Below are 15,915 nucleotides of genomic sequence, written 5' to 3'. Positions count from 1 at the left end.
GGTTAGCTTGCTGCTGGGGTCTGGCCGATTGGGACTGAGTGAGATGGGCTGGACATGTCCTGGAGCCCTCATGGGGTCCCTCCCCTGCTGGCCAACCTCCTGAGTCCCTCCACAGCCTCTATCGTGCACCGGTGGGGTCCCTCAGCCTGGCATGCGCCCTCTTGCAATCTGGGACCCCTTGGGGGATGTCGGAGAGCCGGTTTTGGCCCAATCCCGTAGGCCAGGTTGAGGAACCCCACTGGTGCACGAAGTCATGCACCGGGCCTCTAGTCAACTATAAACCACATGGTTGAGAGTGAAGTAGTGCAAATATGTTTTCCAAACTAAAGGCTCTCACCTAGTTCCTTTGAACAGAATACAAAGGATTTCTATGAGTCATATCATGTCAGTATGTTGCTTCAAATTCTATTGATTTGTGTCTGGCTATAAATATTAGTGTACATCTTTCCCTCAAAAACACTGTTTGGAGCTTAGATAACAGGAGCCAGAAGTTATTTATAAGGAAAGCTCGACTTAGTTACACCGTATTACAAAAACAAGTATTAAATTTAAAGATAAAAGATCATAATTGAAGATAACTCTGCCCTGAGATCTGGGTGACAGTAAAAAAAACCCAAACCAAAACAAAACACAACCCTCCTGCACCTCACCTACTACAGTAATGTGTGGTAACTTCTCTTAGGAAGAGTTATAATAGGTTTGCACTCATACCATCAGCTGACTGTCCTTTCCTGGTTGTACGTTTCACAGTTTCCCAAGTTCTGTTTAGGTAAAGAAGAAAAAACAAAATCATTAGTTTCAAAGAGGAGCATACGCTTAGGTTTTGTGTGTACAGCAAGAACTTTACAAATGCAGAGCATGCAAACATACAAATGGTCAACAAGACCAAACAGTAAAGATCTGTATTTTTTTAAAAAAGCCAGTTGTGCTGTCTTACAGCTTTTGAGAAGGACCAAAGAAAACCTGCCACTGAACATTTAGCTTTCTGGGTGCTGTCACTTGAGCTGCCTTTCAAGTCAATACTCAAAATACTTTAGTTTGGATCACAAATTGGCAGGGGAGCAGCACAGTTGGTGACAAGGGCTTTTGAAGCTGTTAAGCAGTGTGTGTGCACGCACAATAAGCCCCTGTGAAAGGATACTCTGCATAATAACTAGTGAGTTGGATATTTATACAATTTAGATTTTAAAATCTGTGACCTAAAATACACAATTTAAGAAAGCAAGACTTCTATTTATTAACTGAGGAATCCTTAAATTTAGGAGAGTGCTCTATTATATGTGTGTGACATCTTATCTAAGAGGAAAATGTCCCTAGAGCAGTGGTCAGCAAACTCATTAGTCAACAGAGCCAAATATCAACAGTACAACGATTGAAATTTCTTTTGAGAGCCAAATTTTTTAAACTTCTTCTAACGCCACTTCTTCAAAATAGATTCGCCCAGGCCGTGGTATTTTGTGGAAGAGCCATACTCAAGGGGCCAAAGAGCCACATGTGGCTCGCGAGCCGCAGTTTGCTGACCACGGCCCTAGAGGAAAATGAGGTAACAGCAGGTTCTTGCTCCTGTTTTAAGGCTTTATTCCTAATTAGCTATTTGTTTCAGAACACTGTACCGTAAATCCAGTTATTGGAACAATCATGTTGTTTACAGGGGGAAGGGCACTGAGAGAAATTCTCCCTTCACTCTCATTCCTTAAATAAGAAAAAGCAGTGGTAAGAGATGGGAGTGAAGAAGGTCATGATTTTGGATCTAAGGGAAGACACCAGAGTTGGCTCTGGGAATTGGGATAAGAAAGGCATCAACAACGTCTCATTACAGTAACAGTGAGTATAAGATTTGTTACTTGGAGCAAGCCTCATATTTTGTCTGGTTTGAGATTTGGATCGTGCCACACTTCAATTTGGGGAAAAATTCAGATACTTAATCTAGTTAAAAAACACACAACTTTCTGTAAACTAGATCTTACAGTGTTGTATCCAAATTTTACAGGGCAAAAATGTTAAAATGAACCTATGAAAATCAAAGACAACTATGACAACTCACAGCTGCCTAACATTCCTGTTAGTAGCAAGAAGCCAACCAACAAGCAATTCTGATGTCAGTAACACAGATTGCAAGAGACGTAACACCTTTTGGTATAGCTCTCTCTGCTGCCTCCTAAGATTAGTCCTAAGGCCTGAAGAAGAAAGTGCTGGGAAAAGCACTGAAGGTCCCATCCCAAATACACTAGGAATAAGGGAAAAAGAGTAGCATCATTATAGTGGTTAAGATGAGATAAATAAGCAGTAACAAGCCATCAATTATAAGCAATAAAATATAAGTGCATTTTTAACAAACAATAGAACAAGAATGCCCCATGAGGGCTCTCATCATCTTAAAGGGACTCTGAGATGTGTACATTGGGTTAAGAAAATCTTAGTCTCCAATTACCTACTAGCTAACCCATAGCCACAACCTCCTTGAGAGTTTTCTCATTTGTAAAGCTAGGGAATTAAGAGCATGTTATCTCATAAACCTCTTGTAACTTTAGAATTTTGATTCTAATTAAAGTTATTCAATTTTTTAGTCTTTGTTATAGGAAACCCCGTTTTGTTTTCTTCTCTCTAGTCAACCAACAAAGAGGTTGGAAAGGCCACAAAAGGATGACTTCAATTCTGTCCTGAATGCCAACAAAAGGGCAAAATGCCAGCATACTTTTATACTTCTAAAATTAATTCCATAGCCTCTTCCATGAATCAGACAGTGAAACAAAGGATTCTCTAGCTGCTATTTTATCCTCATGTACATGCTTTTGTATCAGGTGACATATAAAACATTTTATAAATTTATAAATTGTGGCCTACTGCAAAGTAAAGAACTCCATTCTTCCAATGAAGAATGAAATGCCAGTGTTTCAGGAAGACCTCTTTGGAGGCCACGAGGAAGACCTATGTGAGGAAGACTGGAGGTGAACATCGAGCCTGTAACCCAGTCATATGGCCTGACCGGGAATCTTTAACCATGACCTCCTGGTTCATCAGTTGACACTCAACCACTGAGCCACGCTGGTCGGGACTCTAGGTTTTTCTTACACTTTATTTGGCAGAGTTTAAAAAGCATATATACAATTTTCTATTTTGTTACCAAGTTACTAATTTTTCTCATATTGCTGGGTTGTCTTCATAATCTGCTTTGTGGATGGATGCATGGATTTTACCAAATGAATATACTAAAATAATTATTCCCCTATATTTAGAAGGTTGAGGTTGCTTTCAATTTTTTTTTAAAAGTTTTGGTGAACATCTTTTAGGCATAAAACTGATTCCAAATAGTTTTCTTAGCACAGTCTCAGACCCCATGGTGACCTGGCTCCAAACAGCTCCGCCCCCAACCATATCTTTATGGCAATTGATACATATTGTGAAATGCTTTATGAAATGTTTTCTTTTCCAATTTACATTTCCATGAGCAAGGTTTAAGCATGTAACTTTTACCTCAAAGATAATGTTTCCTCTTTAATTCTAATTTAGAGGTTAGAACTGGTTTAATTAGAAGGAAGGAACATGTATTGTTAACTAATTTGCTGCTTTATCAGCTTAAATTAGCCTTGTCCCAAAAGTTTTAGGTTCACATTAATCTATTTGGGGAGAATGGTGTTAAAATAACTACTTGACTAGTTATTGTAACAAATTTACAATTTAAAAAAAATTTTTTTTGTTTTTTTAAACAAATTTACAAATTTATAAATATGCATAGATTGTAAGTTATTCAAACATTCTAACAATAAGAAAACAGCTAAATTAGATTTCTCTATAACAGAGTTTCCAATGAAGAAAATATCAAAGTTTATGCCAAACACTAAATAGAGAACTTGAGAACCTCCAATATCGAGCATTTTACAAAAGAAAAAATATAGTTTACCTCGTTTTACCAGTAGGATCCATGTAAGTTGTTTTTTCAAACTTGACCCATTTGCCTTCTGCAATTAACTAAAAGGAGATGAGATGACAGATGAGTTGGGAAGCTTTCAAACTGAGTTTTTTATTTAGAAGAGTTTTTTTTATTTTCACGTTCTCTCTATATGGTCTTCCCAATTATCACACTTCCCTTCCAATAATTCATGTGCAGGTTTTCAGTTGAGTATATTAAACGCTGTTTTCCTGAAGGGTAGTTCTATTTGTATTGGAGTTTTGGAGGTAGTACTGAGAGGTGAAAAGAAATGAGTTGAAAATTCTTGGGGTTGGGGTGGGGAGGGAAGACCAGAAGGGAGCAAAAAGGAGTGAGGGCTTCTCTGGGATGCTTCTCTTATTCTAACCTCTGATCTGAGTGCTAGTCACATAGGTGTATATGTTTAGTATGTGAACACATCAGTGGCATTTTACTTTTAATGACTAAAGAGCAAGCATGTCAAACTCAAAGGCTAACACAGGCCAAATAAACAAAGTTTAAGTTTATGTGGGCCGCAAAAAACAAAAGCTTCAATTTTCATAGAAACATACGTTTATTTCAATAGAGACATGCTGAATACAAAGGGCTGAAATAAATGAGTAATCGTTAACATAAAATAATAGGACTTTTTAATAAAAATTAGTATTTTTTCTTGAACGTTAACTTACCAGACACTGAATAACTGCACAAATTAATAAGCGTAATGCAAATAAACCTATTTTTCTTGTTCTCTGAAAAGCGCGCACCAAACAAGTCAGTACAAGACGAATGACGTGGCAATTGGCTGCTAAAATATTTGCTGCTAGTATTAGTGGAGAGAAATGGTGTGCCTGCGTGTAAGGCGTGTAAGGGAAATGCATGCAACATGATTATAGTAATCAGTCATTAGCGAACATTGTAGTTCATTATTAATAATTATGTATAGGGAGAAACCAAGATGGCGGCATAGGTAAGCACCTAAACTGCTGCCACGCACAACAATTTCAAAACTACAACTAAAAGACAGAACGGACACCATCCAGAACCACAGGAAAGCTGGCTGAGTGGAAATTCTACAATTAGAAGGAAAGAGAAAAGCTCACAGAGAATTGGAGGTACGGCAAAGGGTCTTTGTGCGCGCAGAGGGAAGGGCGGCTGAGAGCCTGGCTGACTTTCTCTGGCGGAAGGGGGAAGGAAGCCCCCAACCGCACTGAACCCCAGTTCTGACTGCACTGAACCCCAGTTCCGGGCGAGCCCCTGGGGACCCACGCTCTTGTGGGGGGAGTCTGGACTCTCGGGCGGAGACTCGGGAGCTGGGGAAGGCAGAGGTCTGAAGGCACGCGCATGCCAGTGCGCACAAAGGCTGCGGAGGTTGCCACAGGCTTTCCCTAGTGGGAGTCAGAGGCTCCTGACTGCACTGAGCCCCAGTTCTGACTGCACTGGACCCCAGTTCCAGGCGAGCCTCTGGGGACCCACGCTCTTGTGGGGGGAGTCTGGACTCTCGGGCGGAGACTCGGGAACTGGGGAAGGCAGAAGTCTGAAGGCGTGCGCGTGCCAGTGCGCACAAAGGCTGCGGAGGTTGCCACAGGCTTTCCCTAGTGGAAGGGAGTCAGAGCCTCCTGACTGCACTGAGCCCCAGTTCTGACTGCACTGGACCCCAGTTCCAGGCGAACCCCTGGGAACCCACGCTCTTGTGGGGGGAGTCTGGACTCTCGGGCGGAAACTCGGGAGCCGGGGAAGGCAGAGGTCTGCGCGTGCGCGCAAGGGCAAGGCTGCCGGGAAGCCAAGACTGTCTGCTCCGCCCTGAGACTCCACTCCATCCAAGCCAAGCACAGAGGTTATTGCAATTTGGCAAGTCTAATCCTATAAGGCTGTCTCCAGCACCGAACTTCTCCCAGCATAGACGCAGCTGATCCTTACAGCCAACTGGCCTGGAGGTCAATTCCTCCCAGTGACACCAACAACAATCAAGACTTAACTACAACAAGGCTGTACACACAGTCCACAAAGGGGTGCACCAAGAGTATCCACCTCAGGTTAACTGGGGAAGCAGACCCACTGGGCCATATAGGAAACCTAGCACACAAATTTACCCTACCAACTCAGGGAAGCAGTGAAAATGCGGCATCAAAGAAACAGATCACAAACGAAAGAAATGGAGGAAAACAAACGACTGGATAGAGAATTCAAAACCACGGTTATAAGGCTTTTCAAGAATATCCTAAAAAAGGCCGATAAATATAACGAGACCCTCGAAGATATGAAAAAGGAACAACTAGATATTAAACATACATTGACTGAAATAAAAAATATTATACAGAGACCCAGAAACAGAATAGAGGAACACAAGAATCAAGTCAAAGAATTGAAATACAAAGAAGCAAAAAACACTCAACCGAAAAAGCAAAAAAAAAAAAATCCAAAAAGTTGAAGATAGTATAAGAAGACTCTGGGACAACTTCAAGCATACCAACATCAGAATTATGGGGGTGCCAGAAGAAGAGAGAGAGAGCAAGATACTGAAAACCTATTTGAAGAAATAATGACTGAAAACTTCCCCCACCTGGTGAAAGAAATAGACTTACAAGTCCAGGAAGCGCACAGAACCCCAAACAAACGGAATCCAAAGAGGACCACACCAAGACACATCATCATTAAAATGCCAAGAGCAAAAGACAAAGAGAGAATATTAAAAGCAGCAAGAGAAAAACAGTTAGTTACCTACAAGGGAGCACCCATACGACTGTCAGCTGATTTCTCAACAGAAACTATGCAGGCCAGACGGGAGTGGCAAGAAATTTTCAATGTGATGAGTAGCAAGAACCTACAACCAAGATTACTCTACCCAGCAAAGCTATCATTCAGAATTGAAGGGCAGATAAAGAGCTTCACAGATAAGAAAAAGCTGAAGGAGTTCATCACCACCAAACCAGTATTATATGAAACACTGAAAGGTATTCTTAAAGAAGAGGAAGAAGAAAAAAGTAAAGATAAAAATTATGAACAACAAATACATATCTCTCAACAAGTGAACCTAAAAATCAAGTGAATTAAAAACCTGAGGAACAGAATAATCTGGTGAATATAATAGAATCAGGGGCATAGAAAGGGAGTGGACTGATAATTCTCAGGGGGAAAGGGGTATGGGGGGTTCATGAAGAGACTGGACAAAAATCATACACCTATGGATGAGGACAGTGGGGGGAGGTAAGGGCAGAAGGTGGGGTGGGAACTGGGTGGAGGGGAGCTATGGGGGGAAAAAGGAGAAACAATTGTAATAATCTGAATAAAGATTAAAATAAAAAAATAAAAAAAAGTTATGTATAACAGGATATTGTAAGTATTGTTACAAAATTTTTATTAAAATGTTTCTTACATACTGTTATATTGGCTGGGCTACAAAAATATTCGTTGTGGGCCTCAAGTTTGACATGCTTGCTGTACAACAAAGTTGTGGGGAAACCATGTCCAATGACTGGATTTCTAATAACGACGCATGGGTTTCCCACCCAGTCTGAGTGGTACTCTCAGCATCGTTCTGCCTAGACATTGAGTCTAGGTTCCCAGGACTAACTTACCGATGGCACTGTACTGCACTAAAAGGAAAGTGTCGCTGTGTACATAAAGCAGTTTATAGGCTTCTGACTATCCTCTCTTTCACTTTGTTCTTTAATCCTCACCCAAAGATATGTTTATTGATTTTAGAGAGAGGAAGGGAGAGAGATCCATTGATGTGAGAGAGAAACATCAGTTCGTTGCCTCCTGTATGCCTCCTGACCAGGAATCAAACCCACAACCTTTTTGGTGTACAGGACAACTCAACCAACTGAGCGCCTGAAGGCCCATCTTTCACTTCTTAATAGAAACAACCTACCAATTACCAGAAGATCTATTCACAGTTAACATGGAGAAATTTTTAGTTTATTTATTTATTTACTTAACAGGAAAATAGTCTGATTTTTATTTTTGCATATTATATGCAAATACACAATTACAATAATGTCATGCATCCCTATATGATTTTCTTTTTATGCATTTTACCTTTTTTAAATAAAGTGTACAGAAGGAGGGCTATACAACATTTAATAGGATAGTTCTATAGAATAACAACTTATATTATGTCCTTGTAAAAATCTGGACCTCTTTAAAACATTTAACTGAAACATTCATTTTTTCAGCTTTGCTAATCAAAATTGTTTTAAGAATTAAAACTAGGTTGTAACTAATGTCAGTATATAATAGTGACCACAATTTCATTTTTTCTTTATACAAATATATTTTACTTGAGGCCCGGTGCACGAAATTCGTGCACGGGGTGGGGTGTCCCTCAGCCCAGCCTGCACCCTTTCCAATCTGGGACGCCTTGAGGGATGTTCAACTGCCCGTTTAGGCTTGATCACAGTGGGATCGGGCCTAAAAGGGCAGTTGGACGTCCCTCTCACAATCCAGGACTGCTGGCTCCCAACTGCTCGCCTGCTTGCCTTCCTGATTGCCCCTAACCGCTTCTGCCTGCCAGCCTGATCACCCCATAACCACTCCCCTGACAGCCTGACTGATGCCTAACTGCTCCTCTGCCAGCCTGGTCACCCCTGTCCTCCCTTGTAGGCCTGGTCCCTCCCAACTGCCCTCCCCTGCTGGCCATCTTGTGGTGGCCATCTTGTGTCCACATGGGGGCAGCCATCTTGTGTGTTGGAGTGATGGTCAATCTGCATATTACTCTTTTATTAGATAGGATAGAGGCCTGGTGCACGGGTGGGGGCCAGCTGGTTTGCCTTGAAGGGTGTCCCGGATCAGGGTAGGGGTTCCCTTGGGGTGCGGGGTGGCCTGGGCGAGGGGCCTGTGGTGGTTTGCAGGCTGGTCACGCCCCCCGACTACCCAAGCAGAGGCCCTGGTATCTGGGATTTATTTATCTTCTACAATTGAAACTTTGTAGCCTTAAGCGGAGCCAAGCCTTCTGCTCCCTCCATGGCGGCAGCCATTTCTGCTGGCATTTATTTAACTTCTATAATTGAAACTTTGTAGCCTTAAGCGGAGGCCTGGGCCGGACAGGATGTGCAGAAGCTTGGCTTCCTCCATCGTCGGGGAAACCCAAGCTTCCCTCCTGCTCTCTCCATGGCCGCAGCCATCTTGGTTGGGGTTAATTTGCATACTCACTCCTGATTGGCTAGTGGGCGTGGCTTGTGGGTGTAGCGGAGTGATGGTTAATTTGCATATTACTCTTTTATTAGATAGGATTATATTCACCTGACCAAACCCTTAAGTACCTTTTATTTTTTTTATGTTTTTTCTTTTTTTTTAAATATATTTTATTGATTTTTTACAGAGAGGAAAGGAGAGGGATAGAGAGTTAGAAACATCGATGAGAGAGAAGCATCGATCAGCTGCTTCCTGCACACCTCCTACTGGGGATGTGCCTGCAACCAAGGTACATGCCCTTGACTGGAATCGAACCTGGGACCCTTCAGTCCCCAGGCCGACGCTCTATCCACTGAGCCAAACCAGCTAGGGCCCTTAAGCACCTTTTAAAGGTTTCAATATTTTTCTTCAAAAAGAAAAGAACTGCCCTGACCGGTTTGGCTCAGAGGATAGAGCGTTGGCCTGCGGACTGAAGGGTCCCAGGTTCGATTCTGGTCCAGGGCATATACCTTGGTTGCGGGCACATCCCCAGTAGGAGGTGTGCAGGAGGCAGCTGATCGATGTTTCTCTCTCATCGATGTTCTGGCTCTCTATCCCTCTCCCTTCCTCTCTGTAAAAAATCAATAAAATATATTAAAAAAAAAAAAAGAAAAGAACTGTGTATGATTCTAGACGATGTAAGAGAAATATAAAGTGTGTAAAGATAAAATCCAAGTGTTCTTTATCTTTCAGTATATTTAAAAATATATAATTAGATGACCAATTATATTTTCTGAATTAATTTTACAGGCTGTCTTAAAATTAATAAATTTCCAGTTTTACTTCAGTGTTTTACATTACCTTTGGGAAAAATAAATAAGGGAGATTTAAAATGTTTTTATTGATTTTAGAGCGAGAGGAAAGAAGAGGGAGGGAGAGGGAGAAAGAAAGACCGATTGGTTGCCTCAGGTACACACCCCGAACAGGGACCGAACCTTAAACCTGGGCATGTGTTCTGATTGTGAATTGAACCGGTGACCTTTTGGTGCACAGGATGAAGCTCAACCCACTGAGCCAAACCAGCCAGGACAAAAAAATAAGGGAGATTTTTAAAGGTTCTCACAAAAATACCAGAGCTTTCAAGGATAGTACTACAGGGCAATGAATCAAACAATTTTAAGTTACTTTTTTTTTTTTAAAAGCATGTTATGTTATGGAGGCCAAGTGGGCACAGCCCATGCTTTGGTTTTGACTGGCATTCAATTTGGAGTTCATACCAGCTTAGAGTACTTGATTCTGGTCTCCAAAATTTATCTTAACATAATCAAATTCTAATGAACTGTGTCCATTTTATAAATTTATAACTGAGAACTATTCGTTTTAAAAAATTCAACTCTCAAAGAAAAACAAAACAGTGAAGGACTTTGGGATGTTCCAAGTATGGCCTTAAATTCTACTCATGCCCTTAAACATACCTTTATCTTATGTTCCAATCAAAGCCAGCTTGTGTGTTAAGTTTTTGAAAGTTTCCTAACTATTACTGAGAAATAACAAAGTAAACTGAACTTGCCAAGTGTAAATCATAATTAGCATTCGATCTCTGTGGAGCTGTAGTTTCCTTAGTTTTCCTAGCTTGGTGACACAAAGTTCCCTCAGGGGCTTCTCAGATATGAGGAATATATATAAAGGCTCCGAGTTGAAGCTGTATGAAAATATTCTATCTAGAAACATCTTAACTTCTATTTTTTCAGTTACCAAAGATACTTAAAGGAAGATACCTTTTCGCTTTAAAAATACCAGTGTACTTATTTTCCTTTTAATTCTTCATCTGAGTAGTCAGTCTCTCTGAAGAGAATTTACAAAATGTCCTCATAAATCGCTGCATCTTTGATGTTATTGTAAATTTAATACTTTTCATTATAGATTGTAAACATCTACTACTTGGGGTTGTGTGTATAAATATGTAAAATAAGCAATACACACAGATACATATAATATACTAGAGCCCCGATGCATGAAGATTCGTGCCAGAATAGGCCTTCCTTCCCCTGGTTGCCGGCACTGGTTTCTCTCCGGCACCTGGGACCCGGGCCTTCCCTCTGGCCGCCACCTTCCGCCTTTGCTCTGGCCCTGCTGCCCCTCCGGTAGCTCCCTCCACCTCTGTCTCCGCCCGCCCCCCCCCCGCAGCAGGCATCCTCCCCGCCCGGGCTGCTCCATGCCTGTGCACACGTGCTGCCCAGAGGCCCAGAGCAGCCGGGCGGGGTGGAACGCCTGTGTCATTGCCATGGCAACAATGCAAGTGTCCTGGCCCAACCACCACATTTGTTGCAGAGTGACAGTCAATTTGCATATTCTGTCTTTATTAGATGGGATATGTATATATATGTGTGTGTGCGCATGCGCACACATATATATAATTCAGGGTACATTTACATATATAAAGTTGCAAAAGATCCTATGAGCCACAAAGTATCTAGGATATTTCAAAACATGGTCCTCAATACTAAGTCTCATTTGTAGCACATAAACATCCCAAGACAAAGCAGCACAGACAGAATAATTAAAATATAACAGGATCAAGCAAAATTTTCCAGTAAAGTTTTCTAAAAGTTTGCTATGCTCACAAAAGATGTATAAATACTCAAAAAAAAAAGCACCCGACTCCAAAGTATATTTTGTACTCTAGACAAAATGAAAAGTAAACACAAACCCAGCCACTGTTCTTTACTTATCAATGCCACGGATGCAAAAGCTCAAATGGAAACTTTCATTGTCATGTGGTCTGAAAAGATTAATAAGTGAAACAATGACTTCCAGTACACCTATGATTACTAGGTGTACTGGTTAATAATGTGGATTTTTTTCAATAGATGGAGTTAAACATATGCAATTTGATATGTATGCTATTTTATTGTATTGACAACAAAGCTTCAAAACTTCATATGTCAAATTTGCTGAAGGTGTTAACATAATAGATATTTTTACACTTAAGAATGTCGAATTTTGTGCCAAAAAATGAGCATTTGCAGGAAGTTTTAATTCATTATTTTGAAGAAAAGTGCTGCTGAAAGTTATCGTATACTTTGGGAAGCTTATGGTCAACATGCTCCATCTCAAGATACTTGTGAACGCTGGTTTAAATGCTTTAAAAGTGATGATTTTGATATGAAAGACAAAGAACATCCAGGTCAACTGAAAAAATTTGAAGACCAACAATTACAAGCATTATTGGATAAAGATGCATGTCAAACTCAAAAACAACTTGCAGAAAGATTAAACGTTGCTCAGCAAACAATTTCCGATCATTTACAAGCAATGGGAAAGATTTTAAAGGAAGGAAAATGGGTGCACCATCAACTGAACGAAAGACGAAAGTTCTATTGGGGCGGTATCCACAAATTACCTAAAGATGGGGGAAATGTGTAGCTAGTGATGGACATTACTTTGAATAAAGCACTTTTGATGTTTCTTTTGAAATTATCGTGTATTCTTTGATTACAAAATCCACATTATTAACCAGAACACCTGGTAGACCTAACAGTTAAACCTCCCACTTATGTAAGTAGATGTCTCTGACAATTTTATTGTGAGAAATTTATGGGGGAAAAAGTGGTTACTTTGAAAGTAATTATGTTGACTCTATCTAAAGTTACCCTAACTTTAAGTTAAATGGTCTAGAAGAGTACCATCAAGGTAAGCAAGATAAATATTTAAATAAATATAAAACTATAGAGATAGATAATTTCAGTACAGAAGCAAGGATTACTTCATTAAGAGCAACTTGCGTGTGGCTGCTTTTCCCCGTTGATTAAACAAAATGAATAGAATTCAGAACACACTATTGAACAAAATATATATAAAAAAAAATCAAATAGAAGGAATACTCTATACACAGCATAGACCAATATACAGTATTGTATGTGAATGAGACTGATTCACTTTAAAATGAATTTTCTGGGGAGTCAAAATGGCGGCGGAATAGACAGACGTGTCCTGAGCCTTGTCACGGAGCAAATAGAGGGAGCAGCTGAAACGAGTGGAATCCAGCCTGAATTGGCGAAGGAGGCGCAGCTGGTGAAAAAGTTTGCAGCCGGGAAGGGCAGAGATCCCCCGATAAAGGTAAAATCAAAGCCAGGGGTGGGCAAACTTTTTGACTCGAGGGCTACAATGGGTTCTTAAACTGGACCGGAGGGCCGGAACAAAAGCATGGATGGAGTGTTTGTGTGAACTAATATAAATTCAAAGTAAAGGAGCGGAGGGGAGAGCAAGAGAACCCTCCGCTCTTTCGGCTCCGTGGGCCGGATAGAACAGCCGAACGGGCCGGATCCGGCCCGCGGGCCGTAGTTTGCCCATGGCTGATCTAGGCAGTAGAATCTGCCGGACCTCTGTGCCCAGAAGGTCAGGGAGAAACCACACAGCACCAAGCCGCGTCCCTGAGGACAGGCAAAGCGTCTGACTGAAAAAAAAAAAAAAAAAAAAAAAAGGTCCACAGGACTTCAGGAGGTAGTGGATTTTAGACCTTGGGGTCTGGATTTTGGATCTGAGCTCAAAGGCAGCCCTGAAGAGTTGCTGGACCGCGAAGTGCTGGCAAGAGAGGAACTTGCAGAGACGCGGTCCCTCCTCGCGCTGGGGCCTGCGCCTTTTCTCCACTGAACCTAGTTCGTAGGACTTCTCGGATACACACCTATCTGTGGCTGAGGTACAGGACAAGGGGTGGAGTTGTGGAATCTGGGGAGAGTAGGCAGCGGACGGTCCAGGAGAGGTGGTAGCGAGACTGGTGCTGAATCATAAGTAAGCCCCGGTCGCCATTTTCTCCTGTGAGATATCCCCTCCCTCCAGTCTCCAGGCAACCAATATAGCCACACCCAGATTCCACCCTGAATAACACCATGGAATCTGAATACTCCCTGAGGCCATAGGATCTGCCCTAAAGAGAAGTCTTTAGAAGCTAGGCACCTCAATTACATGGCTACACTGCCAGGGCCCTTCAGGGTGCTTCAGTGTGCCTCGCTGGCAAACTTACCGCGGGTGCTCCTGTGAGCTGTCACTGGGAGTAAGCACCTATCCACCACAGGTGCAGCAGCGAAAGCTGAGTCTGCCCACCCCATAACTACAGAACTCTGGGCACCACAGTCATGCCTTTCCAGAGTGCAGGCCCCCTGAGCCACATGACCACGACATACGGTTCCCTGGTACCACCATGAGTCCCCACTGGGCACGCGTGATTTCAATTAAGGGTGCAAGACAGCAAAAATTGGGATACTCCCCTACATGGCTGCTGACTTCTAGACACCGCAGTTGTGCCTCTCAAGCTTGCAGGCCTACATCAAGAGAACCCAAATAGCTCAAGTAGGGAGCTAGACTAGATTACCAAGCCCGGGAGAACTGAGAGATTACACCAGTAGCACCATCACCAAAAGAACCTGGGTAGCAAAGCAATTGGATCTACAATTAAAACATTACAGGAAAACATGGGGAGACAAAAAAGCAACTCCCAAAGGAAAGAAAAAGAGGAATCACCAGAAAGGGAGTTAAACGAAATTGAGGCTAGCAGCTTAACAGAGAAATAATTCAGAGTAATGGTTATAAGGATGTTTAAATGGCTGGATGACAAATACACACAACTCAGTGACAATTATAAGGAGCTGAATGAAAATGTAACCAACATGAAAAGAAACCAAGATGAGATGAAGAACGACGTAGCTGCAATAAAGAACACATTGGAAGGCTTAAACAGTAGACTAGAAGAGGCTGAGGACCGCATCAGCAAATTAGAAGACAAGGTAGGAAAAAACACACAAACACAGCAGCAACTGGAAAGAAGACTTAAAAAGCAAGAGGAGAGCCTAAGGGAACTTTGGGACAACACAAAACGAAACAATATTCGAATAATAGGGATACCAGAAGGAGAGGAAGAGAAGCAAGGAATAGAAAACCTGTTTGAAGAAATAATGACAGAAAACTTCCCTGATATTGGCAAGAAAAAAACTATGCAAGTCCAAGAAGTACATAGAGTCCCAAACAACTTGAACCACAAAAGACCAACACCAAGACACATCATAATTAAATTGGCGAACACTAACAACAAAGTAAGAATCTTAAAGGCTCCCAGAGTGAGACAGAAAGTTACCTATAAGGGATCACCTATTAGAATATCAACTGATTTCTCAACAGAAACACACCAGGCCAGAAGGGAATGGAATGAAATATACAAAGTGATGCAAAAAAAAGGACTGAATCCAAGAATACTATACCCAGCAAGGCTATCATTCAAAATTGAAGGTGGAATCAGGAGCTTCACAGAAAAAAAAGGGCTAAGAGAGTTTATCATTACCAAGCCAGCAATGCAAGAAATGCTAAAGGCACTACTGTAAAAAGAAAGAGAAAGGCAAAAAGAAACACAAACACTAAGGAAAAATATGACAACAAACATGTACTTGTCAATAGCATTAAACGTCAATGGATTAAATGCACCAATCAAAAGACACAGGGTAGCTGAATAAGAAAACATGACCCATATATTTGCTGTCTACAAGAGAGCCACCTCAGAGCAAATGATTCACACAGACTGAGAGTGAAGGGATGGAAAAATATTTTTCAGGCAAATGGAAATGAGAAAAAAGCTGGGGTTGCAATACTTATATCTGATAAAACAGACCTCAAAGTAAAGGCCATAACAAGAGATAAGGAAGGCCACTACATAATACTAAAGGGAGCAATTCAACACGAAGATATAACTCAGGTAAACATATATGCACCCAATGCAGGAGCACCCAAATACATAAAAAAACTCCTGGAAGGTATCAAGGGAGAGATCGACAACAATACAATCATAGTAGGAGACTTTAATACACCACTGACATCACTGGATAAATCCTCTAGACAAAAAATCA

General features: G+C 41.4%; 1 protein-coding gene across 7 annotated transcripts in view; it reads right to left on the bottom strand.

Moving 5' to 3' along the window:
* NUDT5 (nudix hydrolase 5) overlaps positions 1-15,915 on the bottom strand; it is a 63,207-nt gene that overhangs the window by 8,603 nt on the left and 38,689 nt on the right. For 6 of the 7 annotated variants that reach the window (XR_013960119.1, XM_080659980.1, XM_080659983.1 and 3 more), the window contains exons 3-4: positions 3,902-3,969; positions 712-761 (exon numbers count right to left, since the gene is read on the bottom strand). Coding sequence is in view for 6 of the 7 variants with exons in the window: in XM_080659980.1 (XP_080516106.1) it covers positions 712-761; positions 3,902-3,969 (118 nt within the window). In the remaining variant the exon portion in view is untranslated. Of the gene's footprint in view, positions 1-711; positions 762-2,128; positions 2,228-3,901; positions 3,970-15,915 lie in introns of all 7 variants that reach the window. The other variant, XM_080659985.1, reaches the window with a different exon arrangement.

Source organism: Plecotus auritus, assembly GCF_963455305.1.
Source record: "Plecotus auritus genome assembly, chromosome: 1".
NCBI classification, from domain to species: domain Eukaryota; kingdom Metazoa; phylum Chordata; class Mammalia; order Chiroptera; family Vespertilionidae; genus Plecotus; species Plecotus auritus.
This window is presented reverse-complemented; position numbering and strand designations above follow the sequence as displayed.